General features: G+C 53.9%; 5 protein-coding genes across 5 annotated transcripts in view; 4 read left to right on the forward strand and 1 right to left on the reverse strand.

Moving 5' to 3' along the window:
- Positions 1-547: 547 nt before the first annotated feature.
- Positions 548-1,318, forward strand: A1O3_08551 (uncharacterized protein; the record flags this gene model as incomplete). Its single annotated transcript, XM_007738648.1, has 1 exon — positions 548-1,318. One exon carries the CDS (start codon positions 548-550, stop codon positions 1,316-1,318), a length of 771 nt encoding a protein of 256 aa, XP_007736838.1.
- A 1,107-nt stretch (positions 1,319-2,425) lies between these two features.
- A1O3_08552 (alcohol dehydrogenase) lies at positions 2,426-3,582 on the forward strand (the record flags this gene model as incomplete). Its single annotated transcript, XM_007738649.1, has 2 exons — positions 2,426-3,417; positions 3,468-3,582. The coding sequence occupies 2 exons, from the start codon at positions 2,426-2,428 to the stop codon at positions 3,580-3,582; spliced, it is 1,107 nt and encodes a 368-aa protein (XP_007736839.1).
- A 415-nt stretch (positions 3,583-3,997) lies between these two features.
- Positions 3,998-7,750, forward strand: A1O3_08553 (uncharacterized protein; the record flags this gene model as incomplete). Its single annotated transcript, XM_007738650.1, has 1 exon — positions 3,998-7,750. The coding sequence occupies one exon, from the start codon at positions 3,998-4,000 to the stop codon at positions 7,748-7,750; it is 3,753 nt and encodes a 1,250-aa protein (XP_007736840.1).
- Positions 7,751-11,348: 3,598 nt separating this feature from the next.
- Positions 11,349-13,085, forward strand: A1O3_08554 (uncharacterized protein; the record flags this gene model as incomplete). Its single annotated transcript, XM_007738651.1, has 1 exon — positions 11,349-13,085. One exon carries the CDS (start codon positions 11,349-11,351, stop codon positions 13,083-13,085), a length of 1,737 nt encoding a protein of 578 aa, XP_007736841.1.
- Positions 13,086-14,162: 1,077 nt separating this feature from the next.
- The window catches only part of A1O3_08555 (uncharacterized protein), a gene marked incomplete at both ends in the record, with an annotated part of 1,600 nt that continues 1,137 nt past the window's right edge, over positions 14,163-14,625 (reverse strand). The window contains one exon of the mRNA XM_007738652.1: positions 14,163-14,401. Within this exon, the coding sequence (XP_007736842.1) occupies positions 14,163-14,401 (239 nt within the window). The remainder of the gene's footprint in view (positions 14,402-14,625) is intronic.

The following is a 14,625-nucleotide window of genomic DNA, read 5'->3' on the forward strand; positions in this document are numbered from 1 at the left end:
AATGGTATCCCCCTGAGTAGCCGCCGGGCCATTACCAGACCTGGTCACGTGACGCGCCAACCCTTTCATCATCCGCCCCCGTTTCCACTTTTCTCCCTCACTGGACTGCCATGGTACGTACAGCTGTTGCAATACTCGTTTTCTAGTCTTTTACGGTCGAAGATGGCGGAGAGAGTCTTGGTCTATCACCGGCTCGCCTCGAGGAACCCGGTCCTCCAAGCACGGTTGACCGTAGGCTACGGCCCGGGCTCTATCGCGGAGGACCGAAATGTTGCATTTCACACCCTTCTCAACCTTTCGATTTGCTCCTGTGGATCTAAACGGGAAATTCTGCCTCGTCGACATGTTGGTCGCACCAGACGACCTTCCTGACCAAACTCGATGGCCTTGAGGTCTTTATATTTCATGGCTCGGCCCGCTGTGAGCATGATGATTCACTGTTGGAACGTGTTTTTAAGTCCCCCGAAGCCCATGACAAGTACCCTTCTGGCCGAGGAAGATGTCAACACCGACCGAACAATTTGCGAAGTTAAACTTGCCAGAAGACATGCGGTTTCAATCCACTACGCTGGAGCAAAGAAAACACCATGTCAGGGATATCATCTCTTCATTTGATCGCACTACCTTGCCCTTGGAGTTTAGGGGAGACATCTTCGCACGAATAGACGAGGAACAAGCCGGAAGGGCGTCATCTGAATGGACACGTCAAGGAGATTTAACAGGAACGGCCATGCAATGGGGGTCACATGACCCTGCATCCTGGGAGACTCTGAACAGATGGCAACCGGCGAGCCCGCGGGCCAGACTTTTTGCAGAAAAGCTACGAAGACTATTCGAAGACCAATTCCAGAAATATGAAGATCTTGGTAGCATTCCTGGTCAGAGAACTGCGGCAGGAACCAGGGCTTCACTCGGCCAAATCTGCGATAGGTTTCATAAGCTGGCTGAAGCCACCATCATCGACTTGAAGTTCAGAACAGAAGGCCATGCGCATACCGCAGATGTTTTGCTGGACGTGCTTGCAAGAGTGTGCAGAAACCACGATGAGGTTGCCGAGGTGCGTCGGAGCCCACGCACCCCTACAGCCGGCGCATCAGAGGCAGCAGAGACAAGCCTTTATCATGCGTTGATCCATGAACCAGCTCCAGGAGCTCCTGATTTCATGCTCGAGGCTCTTGAAACTATCAACGAGCTGTCACCAAGGACCCTGGCCGCCAGGAGCATGAGGCAGAGATTGCAGACTATCGACGCTCTACTCAGGGTTCGGGGGTCACCATTCAGTTACCAGACCAGGTTCAGCAGCATAGTCAACAATTGATACTGCTGTCTCGATTGGCACTCCACCCTGAGGACACTACCGCCACCACAAGCAGGCGTGGGAGAAGCCATGGAGGAGGAAGTTTTGGTGGTGGCAAGCGATGAGACGCCTACCCGAGGTCCACGTCAAGACATGAATACTGGACTCAATGCAAAATGGACTGGTTCAGGTATGAATCAAGGCGATATTGTCGAGGCGCTGATTCATTGTTTGGTCCCTGGAATAATGGCACACTCCTGGCTGCCTGACTGATCTTTGGACCTGTTATCGCTCATTTATAGCTTTTAGGCATGTCAATCTCTCCCTAATGATAGATTAAGTACGACATTGAAATATCATATATCCTACGCAGACTTAACTTCAGGCTTGCCACCGTGGAGATACCGACCGCAGTTTACTCTCTATCTGCTACCTGCTACCTGCGTCTACTTTTGTGAGCTTCCATAGTCTCGGCATTCAAGGAAATCTACCACTAGAACTAGTGGTATATGCAGGTAGGTATTTGATGCTACACAGCCAGCTCACGCGCCGGCACACAATTTGCGCGCAGCTTTTCCGCCCCGCGGGGTAAGACTGCTGAGACTACCTATGTACGCAGGTAATTAGGTATGAGTATGTATGATGCTCTCACCCCAGATCTGCCGGTTCCTCAAGCCGAGGCTAGACTACTAGGTATCCTCCTATCCGTACATTACTACCTACCTCTCACCCAGCCAGCCCAGCAACCGTCATCCAGGGCTGTGTCAGCATTCCTCCTCCTTTTTGACCACACCATGATCCCGGACTCGACATGACCGCAGCAGTGGCACTGGCGGATTCGAAAAGGATTGGACCCCCTTTCCCCACAAGCCCACGTCGGTTACGGTTGAGAGAAAAAGACAATCCGGGGGCAACCATGCCTGAGACCCTGTGCTTACCCCTCCCAGACATGGCGATGGAGACATATTTAAGTCCTGGCTCCTGGGATAGAACGCAAGGGGCCTAAACCCATTATCTCTGCTCTTGGACTCTGCTGTCTACCTCACCTGTTCGCCGCTTGGAAGCCTCTGTTTGACGACCCTACGCGGAGCTATTGTCCTTATCGCTGCTATCTGGAGTTGTGTCAGTATGGCTTCGGTCCAAGTACCTTCCCGGCACAAAGCTGTTGTGTACGACAATCCCGGAACTGTCTCGACAAAAGTCGTTGAGATTGACACCCCGAAGCCCGGCGTCGGCGAAGTCCTGATCAACCTTACGCATTCAGGCTGCTGCCATTCTGATTTTGGAGTAATGACCAATGCATGGTCAACGCTCCCCTTTCCAACTCAAAAAGACCAGGTCGGTGGTCATGAAGGGGTGGGCAAAATCGTTGCGTTGGGCCCTGGAACTGAGAACTCGGGACTGAAAACCGGCGACCGGGTGGGAATCAAATGGGTGGCCTCTGCTTGCGGAATCTGTGTTCCTTGCTTGGAAGGTGCTGATGCGAATTGCATTTCAGTCAAGATCTCGGGCTATTACACCCCTGGAACGTTCCAACAATATGCCCTTGCTCCGGCACACTACGTTACACCTATACCCGACGGCGTCCCCAGTGATGTCGCAGCACCCCTGATGTGTGGCGGTATCACGGTTTTCAGTGCTCTCAGCAAGAGTGGAGCGAAGCCTGGTGACTGGGTGGTTATACCGGGCTCGGGAGGCGGGTTGGGTCACCTTGCCCTTCAGATCGGGGCTAGAGGAATGGGCTTTCGAATGATTGGGATCGACATGGGCGAGAAAGAAACCCTCTCCAGAGACTGTGGAGCCGAGGTCTTCATTGACTTATCCAGATACAGCCGGGACGACGAGGGCACCAACAAACTGGTGGACGATGTCAAGGCAGCCACCGGCGGCTTGGGTGCCGCTGCGGTGGTGGTCTGCACCGCAAGCAACGCCGCTTATGCTCAAGCACTGCGGTTCCTCAAATTCAGAGGGACTCTGGTGTGTGTCGGAGTCCCCGAGGGTAGTCCAGTGCCGATCGCGACCGCAAATCCAGGAACGCTCTTGACGCAGGAGCTGCGAATAGTTGGCAGCGCAGTGGGAAATAGAAAGGATGCCATTGACACAATGGCCATGGCGGCCCGGTAAGCAGACACATACCTCCAGTGGTCGAAGACATGCTGACATATTGGAGGGGCATCCTGAAAACACATTTCGAACTTCAACCCATGGATAAGCTAACAGAGGTCTTTGAAAGAATGCAGCAGGGTAAACTACAGGGCAGGGTTGTCCTTGATCTGAGCGGATAAGTGTAGCTTTAGGAAAGATTCGATTTAGTATCCGAAGACTCTGTTGCAACCAGAATACGCCAGCTTGTAGGAATGGTGACCTGCACGTAATTACCAGATTGCCATTATTCAGTGGCTTCCTAAGTGATTGTCGCACGGATACTGAAGGGCCGGCCGTGGTCTCACGAGGCTGGGCGCGATAAGGCTGACGGGGCTAAGGAGACTGACTGACTGGCTGAGCCTCCGTGGGGCAGCGAGAGGCGTATCTGCGCCGGCGCGAAGAGTTGGTCTGTCGACTTAATCGCTGGTCGCCGGCGACCGGCATCGAGAGACTTCCCAGCAGACTACTACCGTCGAGTTCTCAATCAAGTGTATCAATCAATGACGTTGCCACTGACTTGGTTGTGCGACCGCGGCGTCGTTGTGACTCAACAACATGGACCCATACAATCAACCATATAGCTTTCCGCAGCAGACCCCAGGGCCTCCTCAGCCGCCTTGGACAGCTCCTGCTCGAAGGTCAGGATGGGCTGACCCAAGGTTTTCGCAGCATCAGCCTCAATCGCCCGTCTCTCATTACGATTTGGGTCCAAACGCGTTGGGACCACCTCTGCCACCTCCCCCTCCCCCTCCGCCTCCGCCTCCGGCTCAACATCCACCACCACCGCAGTTTGATACATCGGCATGGGGCGTGCGATACAACCAAGCAGTAGCTCAGCATTATGACTCGAAACCTCCTCTCCCTGCGCGGCCGCCGAGTGCCACCGGTCGAATCAGTCAACAGCCTGACCACGCTGCCGCGAATAACTCTTCTCAGTCTGCGCCTCTGAACGCTGGCAGTTACCAAACACCACAATCCTCCCAGCAGTTCCCGACGACATGGAGCGATCCATACTATGCGCACGCACATCCAGACGCTTCAACCTTCACCCCACCGCCGCCGCCTCCTCCTCGTCCGGCAGAATATCAAGCATTGATTCAGGCTCAACACAACACTCCGCATCAAGAATATTCCCAATTACCTCCCTCTCATCACTATAGTCCACAACTGCAGAGTGGATGGGGTGCACAGCCTATTACATCTACGGCTCCTACATATCACCCGACAGCGCCGGCATCGCAGCCAGTTTCTGCTACAATCGATGGCCCGCTCGTGTCGCCTGTTGAGTCGAGCCATGGGCATTGGGGCGGACAGAAGCACCCATCTATCGCACAGACCACGAACAATAACCAAGGCTCCGAGGGGGCATATGAAAGGCCAGGACATGCTCCAGCACTCAGTTTTGGTGGGCCATCTGATTGGGAGCATTATGAGCCTGGCGTTCCCCCAGAGGAGACACCCATCAGTCCAGCTGCCACGCCGGGAGACCATTTCCACCATACCACAGGCCCTTTATCGACTCACCCAAATGCCTTGCTGAACCCCGGACCGAATGCTTCCGATCCCGGAACTCCAGCTGAGATAGGTGCTCCGAGTCCCATAACATCTAAAAGGAAACAATCACATGCTCACTCGCCCAACCCCCCAATCACGACATCCCTGTCGCATATCAGTAGCAGGTCATCCTCTCCTAGTCAGATTAGTGGTCATGTATCTACCAACGGAAGTGGAAATTATGATAGCATCAGCCAGGCCTTGAACGCGCCTCTACAAACGCGACCCATTCAAGAACAGGCCGATCGGCCTGACTCGCGCTCTTATCCACCCGTTACCGCTCTCGAGACTCCCACCAGCGTGAAAGTGATTGATCCGTATGCTGACCTCGAACCGGAATTTAAGGCATCATTGGTCAGATACGCCGCAATGTTAAGGAAGGAGTCAGCGGCTGAGTCTGAGGAAGAGAAATTCAAGATCTTCCAGGCCTCCGTTCTGAAGGAGCTCCGTCTTAGAAGTTTGCTTTACGGAGTCGAGTTGACCCACGAAACAAAGGAGGCCACGAAGGCTGCTAAGCTGACAGATATGCAGGCAGCTCTGCCGACTGCCGTTGAACCAACACCCTTAGGAGGGTCAGGTGAGGAGGCCAACGTGGGTCAGAAGGCCGCTGAAGCGCCAGTCATGGCAGTCCGGAAAGCACTCTCGCCACGAACAGTCTCAAAAGAAGAATCTACTTGTCATCCTGTCGCTGGAAATGCCATCCCGGCAGAGCAGTTGAAGACCGAATCTGTCGAGGCGATATACGATAAGCCTCCTGCCCAAAGGCCATCTATCAGCACAACCGTTGACGCCGTTCCCAGTCTGAACCCTGAACGTACAAGTGGAGCCAATACGGATTTCGATGAAGAAGCATACAGTCCTGGGGGCCGTCCGAGAATAAATAAAGTCCAACATGTCGCTAGAAGAGAGTCCCAGTCTCCGGTGACCACTCCTCCCCAGGACCACTACCGCCAAAACTTTTCGGCTTCTATTTCGTCTCCCAGTGTTGATGCCCCCATGGTTATCGAGGATTATTCCACACCCAATCCACCTTCTCCAGGCGCGAATGCGCCGATGCTTGTCTTAGCTGAGCCACCTAGAGCAGCATTACGACAACAGCCTCAGAATCAAAAGCCGGTCGCACCCATCAAATTCGAGCCTCCTCGGCCTGTATACACTCCTTTCCGCTATAGTGCGGCTGCTCAGGACGAGAAGGGCAGATCTCTTCAGCCCGCAGACCAGGCGTATTCCTCCTTACGGCACTCGGTTGCTGACTCAGGTCGGCTGATGGCGCAAGATACCTTGTTCGCCCCAGCCAGACCATCTTCAGCCATTGGGAGAAAGGAACATGAAGAAGCTTTCATTGGCTTGATCAGGAAGCAGAGCATGGCTGTTAGGCAGAAGACGCCGCGAGGAACTAATACATTCTGGCCAGGGGACAACGCCACGAAACCCGAACCGCCTCTGGCCATAAGGGTCGGGACGCCAGCCAATGCGCAAGCTAGCCCCCCTCTGAAACAAGCAACCACAGCTCTGCAGTTTCTGCTACCCAGCGACCCGTCTTTGAATGCTCTCCAGCATCCCAAACTGAAATCCATCAAGAACAAGATTGACGCGGTGCCCGACCAATTCGAGTTCATCCGCGAGGCCGTAGTGGAGTGGGATCGGACCAACCGAGAAGTCCGGAAGCAACAGGATGCGGAACGCCGAGATCGCCAGGAAAGTTCAGAGGCGCACATCGACGCCCTCTTCAATGACAACGAGATCGGGTATGCGGATATCGGGGATCTAGAGGCGGAGTTCAAATTAGCAGAAGCAGAGAGACAGTATCTCGAAAACAAAGAAGAGTTGGAATCTTTTACGGCACAAGTCTTCACTCCAGTCACGGAAAGGCTTGAGACAGAAATTGCCAACTTGACAACGGCTTACGTCCTAGCTATTGACCTTCTTGACCTCGAAACTGTGTCCGCCAGTCAGTATTTCAAAAGTGCCAAAGAGCAGGCGTTGATGTCTGAAGTCATGAGTTGCCTGTTGTCCCTCTTCAATAAGATTGAGACAAGGCACCGAAAGGTTGCTGAGGCTCATGTGGAGCGGGAAAGACGGCGCAAACGTCTAGAGCTGACGGTGCTCTACACGAATGGCGATACGGCCGGTGTGAAGAGATTGGAAATGGATTTCGCGACCGCCGAGAAAACCCAAGTGCTACATGAAGCCCGCGAAAAGGACAACAGAGCCAACAAGTTGGTGGATGCCTTTGACAGAGCTACTGTTCGTGGACTGGGAGACAACCAGATGTTTATTGATGATATCTTTGCCAAATTGCAGGAGGTCAAGAGGGCGATGCTCTCTGCAGATCCTGCTGCTAAAGATCAACTGTATGAGAGTGCCGGAGCGCGGGAAACACTGTCGTTGGCCCAGGAAGTGGTGGACACAGTGAAGGCCGACTCGCAAAAGCTTCTCGCTTTGTCGAACGAGGCGGATGGTCTTCTGAACGAAGCCGACTACGCGGCATCCGTGGCCGAGGCTCGAGTGACTAATGCGGACAAAGCGACGTACAGCAACCTCGAAACCGAGAAAGCCAAAGAAGACACCAAGCTGCTTGAGGAGATGAATAGCCGAATCAGCAGCGTCACCAAGGGACCATCAGAAGCAATCGCCCTGATCCGGGAGCTCATCGATCGGCTCGGAGAGGACCCAGAGCATCAAGAGAGGATCAGGAAGGCTTTGGAAGCGGCCAAGCAACGGAACGCTTCAACGGTCTCAGCACTGCCTTGAGAAGGTTCCTCTGTCTGGCATAGGCGAAAGTATACTCGTAGAGTATGACCGAACTTGGGGCCTAGTGCGAGATGGCGGGACACTGGCGGGTTCCGCTATGATGTTGACCTGCATGTTCCCCTCGATTTCAAGTCGTGTCTTGTGGTCTCTGCAGGCGATGGATTACGTCTGAAGCGGTTTCTGGTTCTGGTCAGAGCTACAATGCATGGCTATTTTGACGCTTCTAGTTGGACAGCTACCACGTATCAGTTCGAATCACAATAGTAATAATGATGAGATACTAGCTCACCATCCAACAAGGAACACAAAAGCCGAGTCCGTACGGAGTATCCGTACGGAGTACATACAATTCAGATAGCTCCTGTAAGCGCAGCAGCTTGTGTGGGGAATTCGGGGCGTCACGAGCCACAGGGGTGCAGGGCAAAGGAACCCCCAGCCGGACCAACTAGGATTGCCCTGTTCGTGAATTCCTCGAGCGGACGGCTGTGGGGGTTGCCTTTCCACTAATTAGGAACAACGTACGTACATCGGTCCATGGGGCAACAGCCTCATCGAGTCAAAGCGAACACGACGCCACGAATGCTGTTGCGAAGAGTCGGGACGACTGTCTGTTTCTGCTGCCTAGCGTTGCACCCACGGGAATGTCTCACTCACTCAGCCACTTGTGATCGTAATAATAGCGTAGTGTTTCTCAGCTCTTTTCGTAAAAGAAGAATCCAGCAAGCTGACCATGACCGGCTAGACTCGTGGCCAGAAATGGAGGTGAAGAGCTGGCCGGTGCTGCTGAGCCCTAGGGCCATCTAGGACAGTGAACATAACCTAGCGAACTGCCTGGGTTGCTGCCTTCGTACGACACTGATTGGGTCGCGGTTGACGGAGGTGGAGGGACAGTAGGTAGTGCTCGTAGTTCAGCGCAGTCGACGCCACACAGGCGGCTGAGGAATGGATCTTGCCGAAAGAGGACGACTTCGGAGACGATTTGGGCAATTTCACGCCCTCAAGATACTGAAACCCACAAACGTGCAAGGGGTGGGAACGTTGTTGGCGATCGTCAAATGAATCAAGGTCCCTTAGTGTAAGCTGTCAAGGCCGGGAGGAAACGACGGTGGTAGATGGAGATGATGATTGGTGGGAATGGCGTGAGAAGGAATGCCGCCCAGGACCCAGGATGCAGGACGCAGGACGGGGTTACCGTTACCAGCCACCGACGATGGACTGACATGGGTACGCGATATGACGAAAAGGGTATGAGGTAAATGAGGACGAGTAGGCAAGCTCTGGTTCGTGGTTCGTGGTTAGTGGTTAGTGGTTACAGCAGCTGGTGTATCCGCACACATCACAGGCCTCGCTTCAGGATCATGGCAATACTGGGCTCCAGCTTTAGGTAATATGTATCTACTGAAGCAGAGGCACGGTTGGGCTAGATACCTAGGTAGTACATAGATACCAGTACTCTACTCTGTACTGACGCGTTGAGAGCCGCAGGTGCGTACACCTGGGAGCCTAAGAGCTCTAAGGTACGTACCTACCTACGTATGTACACACAGTAGGGACCTAGTAGGTAGGTACCAGGTACGGTAGTAAGGTAGTACTATGCAGGTAATCATCAGCAGCTGCTCTGCGCCACTAGTTAGGGACGTGTTAGGTCATCCACAGCACTGCCACAATCTACCGCACCACGCATCACGCATCACTCGATCAGCAGCCACCACAGCACCAACAGCAGCTCCAGTTAATCACGTCCACCATCCACCACCCTTTCTAACAGGGCTGCCCGTGCCACCATCCTCCGCCCATCCTCACGCATCGCAAGCACTGTGGCTTCTCCCTCTCGACAACTGTGAGCCACTACTACGGCCGACTCCCCTGTCCCTTGTGCAACACCAGCTCCCGCGTAGTGAGTGGCTCGATAGTGGCGACAGTGGCGACAGTGGCTCGACATCATCCGGCGCCACCAGCTTTGACTCCATCGGGCCCTGGCGCTACGACGTAGGGCAGATTTGAGGCGTTCGTTTCGTCGTCCCTCGAAGAAACACACGCCTACGCCTGCGCCTCTCGGTCTTGCTTCCCCTCCTCCCCCATCCACTCTCCTACAACTCGATCATCGCCCGGCCGAACCATGTTTATTCTGGGGCCACAGTCGATTCACCACCAGCCATAGGCCACATCGCAAAGAGGGGAGGAGAAAGAGAACAAGGGAACTCAATCAAGACAAGATAGACGGTCCACCCGACGGACCAACCCTCATCGTCACCCGTCGACCGTCACCAGCGACCTGGTTCAACTCAAAATTCGTCCATTCCAGTCTCCAGTCTTGACTCAACTACTCTGTATTCCTCTCTCCCGCAGCAATAATCCGCTTCAGCCTTTCCATCCATCAATACAGTAGAGCAGCTCAGCCCACCCGCCTCTATACTCCTCGAGCTCGTTGTTCCTGTCGCTGTCAACCCTCGTTCCTCCTCCTGCTACGCAACCCATTAGCCAGGCTGCCCAGCCAATTCGGCGTCATTTCAACTCGCCTGCCCCCGTTTATTCCTTCCGCGATCAGCCACTCAACCCGACTCGCTTCAGCCAAACTAATCGCTGGCTGGCTGGCTGGTACCAGGTAGGGTTCTGCCTCTACCTGCTCCTCATCATCACCATTCCCTTCCTTGCCCTTCAGGAATCCAACCTCTATTGCGACCAGAAGATCGTGGTCCCATGGACAACGGTTCCAAATAGTCCAATACTCGTCAAATTTCTCCACCACTGCTCCCCTCATCGTCATCGCCGCCCCTGCTTCAACTTCGAGTATTCACACCTTCGCTTTCTGACAAGTTACCCATCAGCGCCCTACCAACTTTCTCTCGTTCACCTGCGCAGACAAGGACATTCGACAATCCGCCTAGGCCCACGACATACCTCCCCGAAGGCTTTCACGGCCGGCTTTGGTCTAGTCCTGCGACGAACACAGATTGAAACTCGATCTTCCAACGTGTTGCGCAACCGGCGCTGCGTCATACCATGCTGCGCAGTGTCGCCCTCCAAATCATCAAGAGATAGGACACACTATACATCAAGGGCGTCGCACCTGGCGACAAATCTGTAGCTTGCGAGGTCACCGCGCACCTCGTGGTGAGGCTGAATATACGCTTAACTTCAGCCTTTGTCTGCGATCTGAACTCCAACTCTACCACTTCAACATATGCCCCACCCACAAGGTACGCGAACCTCCAGAGTCTGTGAATCGAGTTACTTGATGCGGCAACGATTACACCCAAGCATTTCCCTACCACTATTCGACAGCCTCGAAGATCTCGTGGTTCGTCTGCCAAAATACGAGATTCGTCCGGAACGCGCGCTGAGTTTGGTCCGCAAGAACATACTCGCTGACAAGCGATGATATAGGTCCCAGAACTCATTGTGAACGTCGGACTTGTTGATGGCTGAGCCCACTATAGACTCACACATATCACCGGGGGATCCAGGTGCCGCCTCTTCCACATTCGTCAAGCCAACGAGTCCCGTGCAGCGCACGTCCAAGGTCAAGGCTAGGGTCGCCGACGACCTAGAAGCATCTTCGAGACCCGAAAAGAGGATCAGGCTAGATGCACCGTCAATGACAGCTGCGATCGCGTTGGCAGAAGAACGGCAATATTCGGCGGAACTGTCCACTCCCTCCACAGGAACAAGCCCCAACCCCCCTCAACAAGCCCTCCACACGCTGATGGGCGCCAACCAAAATGCGATGAGCAAGGCTCCCCGGGTGCAGGAAGCCCCAGGCCCCGCAACCACCGTTAGTGAACCATTGGCGGTGGTGGCTGAAAATATTCAACAACCGGCCGGGACTGCGGCCGAAGGTTCGACGGGCGATTATCATGCAGCCCAGACCAGTCCCACGAGTCTGTCCAGTGTTGGTACGCTTGAAAGTATGGCGGCTGCTTCCGGTATGACCACGACGGTGGGCAGTCCATTGCCCATTGACGAGCACGACCGTCAAATCACCAATGCCGTCGAGGCGAGTTCTCCTTCATCTGGTGAAGGCGTGAAAGCCTTCTCTTATCCTACGCCCTTGTTGCAAGCCGAAGTAAACGAAGGCGCTAGACGAGGGATGAGCTTGCCTCATTCCGGCACACGACAAGGTACAAGATCTCCTTCCAGCAAAAAGCACAGATGCCCTTATTGTGCCACCGAGTTCACTCGTCATCACAATTTGAAGAGCCATCTGTTAACGCATAGCCAAGAGAAACCCTACGTCTGCTCGACATGTCAATCGAGGTTCCGCCGGTTGCACGATCTCAAGCGCCACACAAAGCTGCATACAGGTGAACGACCCCATATCTGTTCCAAATGTGGACGAAAATTCGCACGAGGCGACGCTTTGGCCCGTCATACTAAAGGTATCGGCGGATGTGCCGGTCGCAGAGCCAGCATGGGCAGTTTCGGCGGGGATGATGATGCCGAAGGAGATGAGTCGATGGAAGGGATCATGTACAACGAACCTGACGCCATGGAGGACGAGGAAGGTAATGACTCGAAACCCCGGATCCGTCGTCAGGCTCCTTCCGGGGACGATGCTAGAGAGGATCCGGACCATACATCTCGGATTCCAAACACATACCCTCCTATCCAAGGGCGTCCCCCCGGTGGTCTGGCGGGTGGATTTTTCCCACCCCGGGCTGGCTATGGCTCAGCCACCTCTGGATCGGGCAATGTTGCTACTGGATCCTCGGCGGCGGCATCGTTACCATTTCCACAGATGTCTAATTCCTCGTCCAGCTCGCGACCTTCGGGTCCTGGAAGCACGGTATTTGCCCAAAACCCGCTCACCGAAAGTCCGAAACCCCTTTCGCCTGGTCAGGCACAGAGAGGGACGGGACCAGGACCGGCCGAGGGTAGCCTGAATCGAAACCGATCTCCCAGTGTGACACATTATCAGCAAGTTCAGTACGCTCGAACCAGTGGGACCGGCTCATCTCTGAGTGTAGCTTCGGGAGCACCTCAACTGCCGCCACCTAACGTGTTGAACCCACCCGATGCAAGATACACTCTGCCCAGTCAAGGCGGCCCAGCTCACCCTCCGACGCAGCCTAGTGGGCCACCCACACACATGAGCGGGAGTGGTCCATTATCATCTCACAGCAATAGTTTGTCTAGTCACGGACCTTCTGTTCACGGCAGTGGAGAAACATCCAATCCCATGTTTGCCAACAAGGATGATCGAATCTGGGCCTATGTGACGACTTTGGAACAAAGAATGAATGCGATGCAAGACGAGATCAATTCTCTGAAGCATCAGTTGGCCGCGGCCACACAAGCACGACAACAGCAACAGCAACAGCAACAACGAATTTGAAGATGAGGATTGGGTGGGAGCGTTTTCAGCAACAACGAAACAGCGCACAATCTAACGGACATGAACACAAGCACGAACGGCAGAGATATTCCTCGTCTCCATTTCGAACACGCAAAAAGAATGCCGGCGCATTAGCAGAAAAGCATTGACAGGGGCTATACTGATGGGCATGATCGGAGTCTTGCATTTACGATACCCCTTTGAGTTGCATCTAACACATTTCCCATCAATGGGCCATGTATCGAGAAGGGACCAGGCACCGCTCTGAGAAGGGGCTTCGGCGTTCATCAAAAGGTTGAATGGTAGGTGGAATGGGCTTCCAAAAGAAGAGTAAATTGTGACGTGATGGGAGAACTCGATCTCACTGGGATGGAATTGGGATTGGGATTGGGGCGGAGGAAAAGTTAACACCAGAATTGAGGCCAGGGGTAAGAGAGGACAAGAACGAATGTAACCGACGTTGGCGATGATTGATTGGTTGAAGATCGATTACATTCGTCATGTGTATATGTACAATAGTGCCATTGCCATTGCCATTGCCATTATGAACCGAACGGGAAGAAGGTCGAGAAAAGGCCGAGATCATCAGCCAGCATGCGGCGTTGTAAGAAAGGACAAATGCTTAACGACTAGTAGACATGCGCGTACGTCCACGCGGGACCCAGCGGGCTATGTACGGAGTACGATGGCTGATGTGGCATTTATATTTGCTCAGGAGAGTAGTTACACAAAGTTGAAGCATACCGAGTATACTCGATGGATCTATGAAGTGTATATACACTACTCCGTATACTCCTCTCCGTTTCCCAAGAGTCTTCTGAACTCGGCTCGTGTCATCTGGATTGATTCATACAATGGACTCCATAGTCAGGGTGCTAATCGTCCATATCTCAGTTCCGGGAGGCCCTAAGCCTCCCTATTTCTATCTCTGTCCGCTCTTCTCGTGGCTCAGTTGGGGTCTAATTGTTTGTTTGGTTGTTTGTTTGTTTGGTTGGTTGATGTTTTGTGTGGGAATTTTCTCTCTTCTCTTTGGTCCATTTGTCGAGGGGGAGGGGGAGGGGGTTCAATCGTCTTCTCTCACTGCGGCGCCACATAGCCATCGACATCGGTGCTGTTGCTCAAGGACTCGAAGCGCTTGTAGTTCAGCTCGTACTGGTCGACCTTGTTCATGATGGCGGCGTAGGCGTCGGTGCCGATGACGACGCGCAGAGGTGGGTCCTCCATCACGGCCAGCTCGTACATGGCGCGCACGGCCTTGACCGGGTCGCCGGCCTGATTCATGTGGCGCTTGCTCATGCGTTCGCGGGAGTCGAGGTCTGGAAGGAAGACGGGTGAGTCAGTTGGAGAGTGGTTCTGATGCAGTGGGACAGGGGGGTGTTTGTTTCTTTAAACTTTTCCATCATTTCCCATATAGATGGATAGGTAGGTAGGTAGGTAGGTAGGTAGGCAGGTAGGTAGGTAGGTAGGTAGGTAGGTAGGTAGGTAGGTAGGTAGGTAGGTAGGTAGGTAGGTAGGTAGGTAGGTAGGTAGGTAGGTAGGT

Source organism: Capronia epimyces (assembly GCF_000585565.1).
Source record: "Capronia epimyces CBS 606.96 chromosome Unknown aczIQ-supercont1.8, whole genome shotgun sequence".
In the NCBI taxonomy this organism is placed as follows: domain Eukaryota; kingdom Fungi; phylum Ascomycota; class Eurotiomycetes; order Chaetothyriales; family Herpotrichiellaceae; genus Capronia; species Capronia epimyces.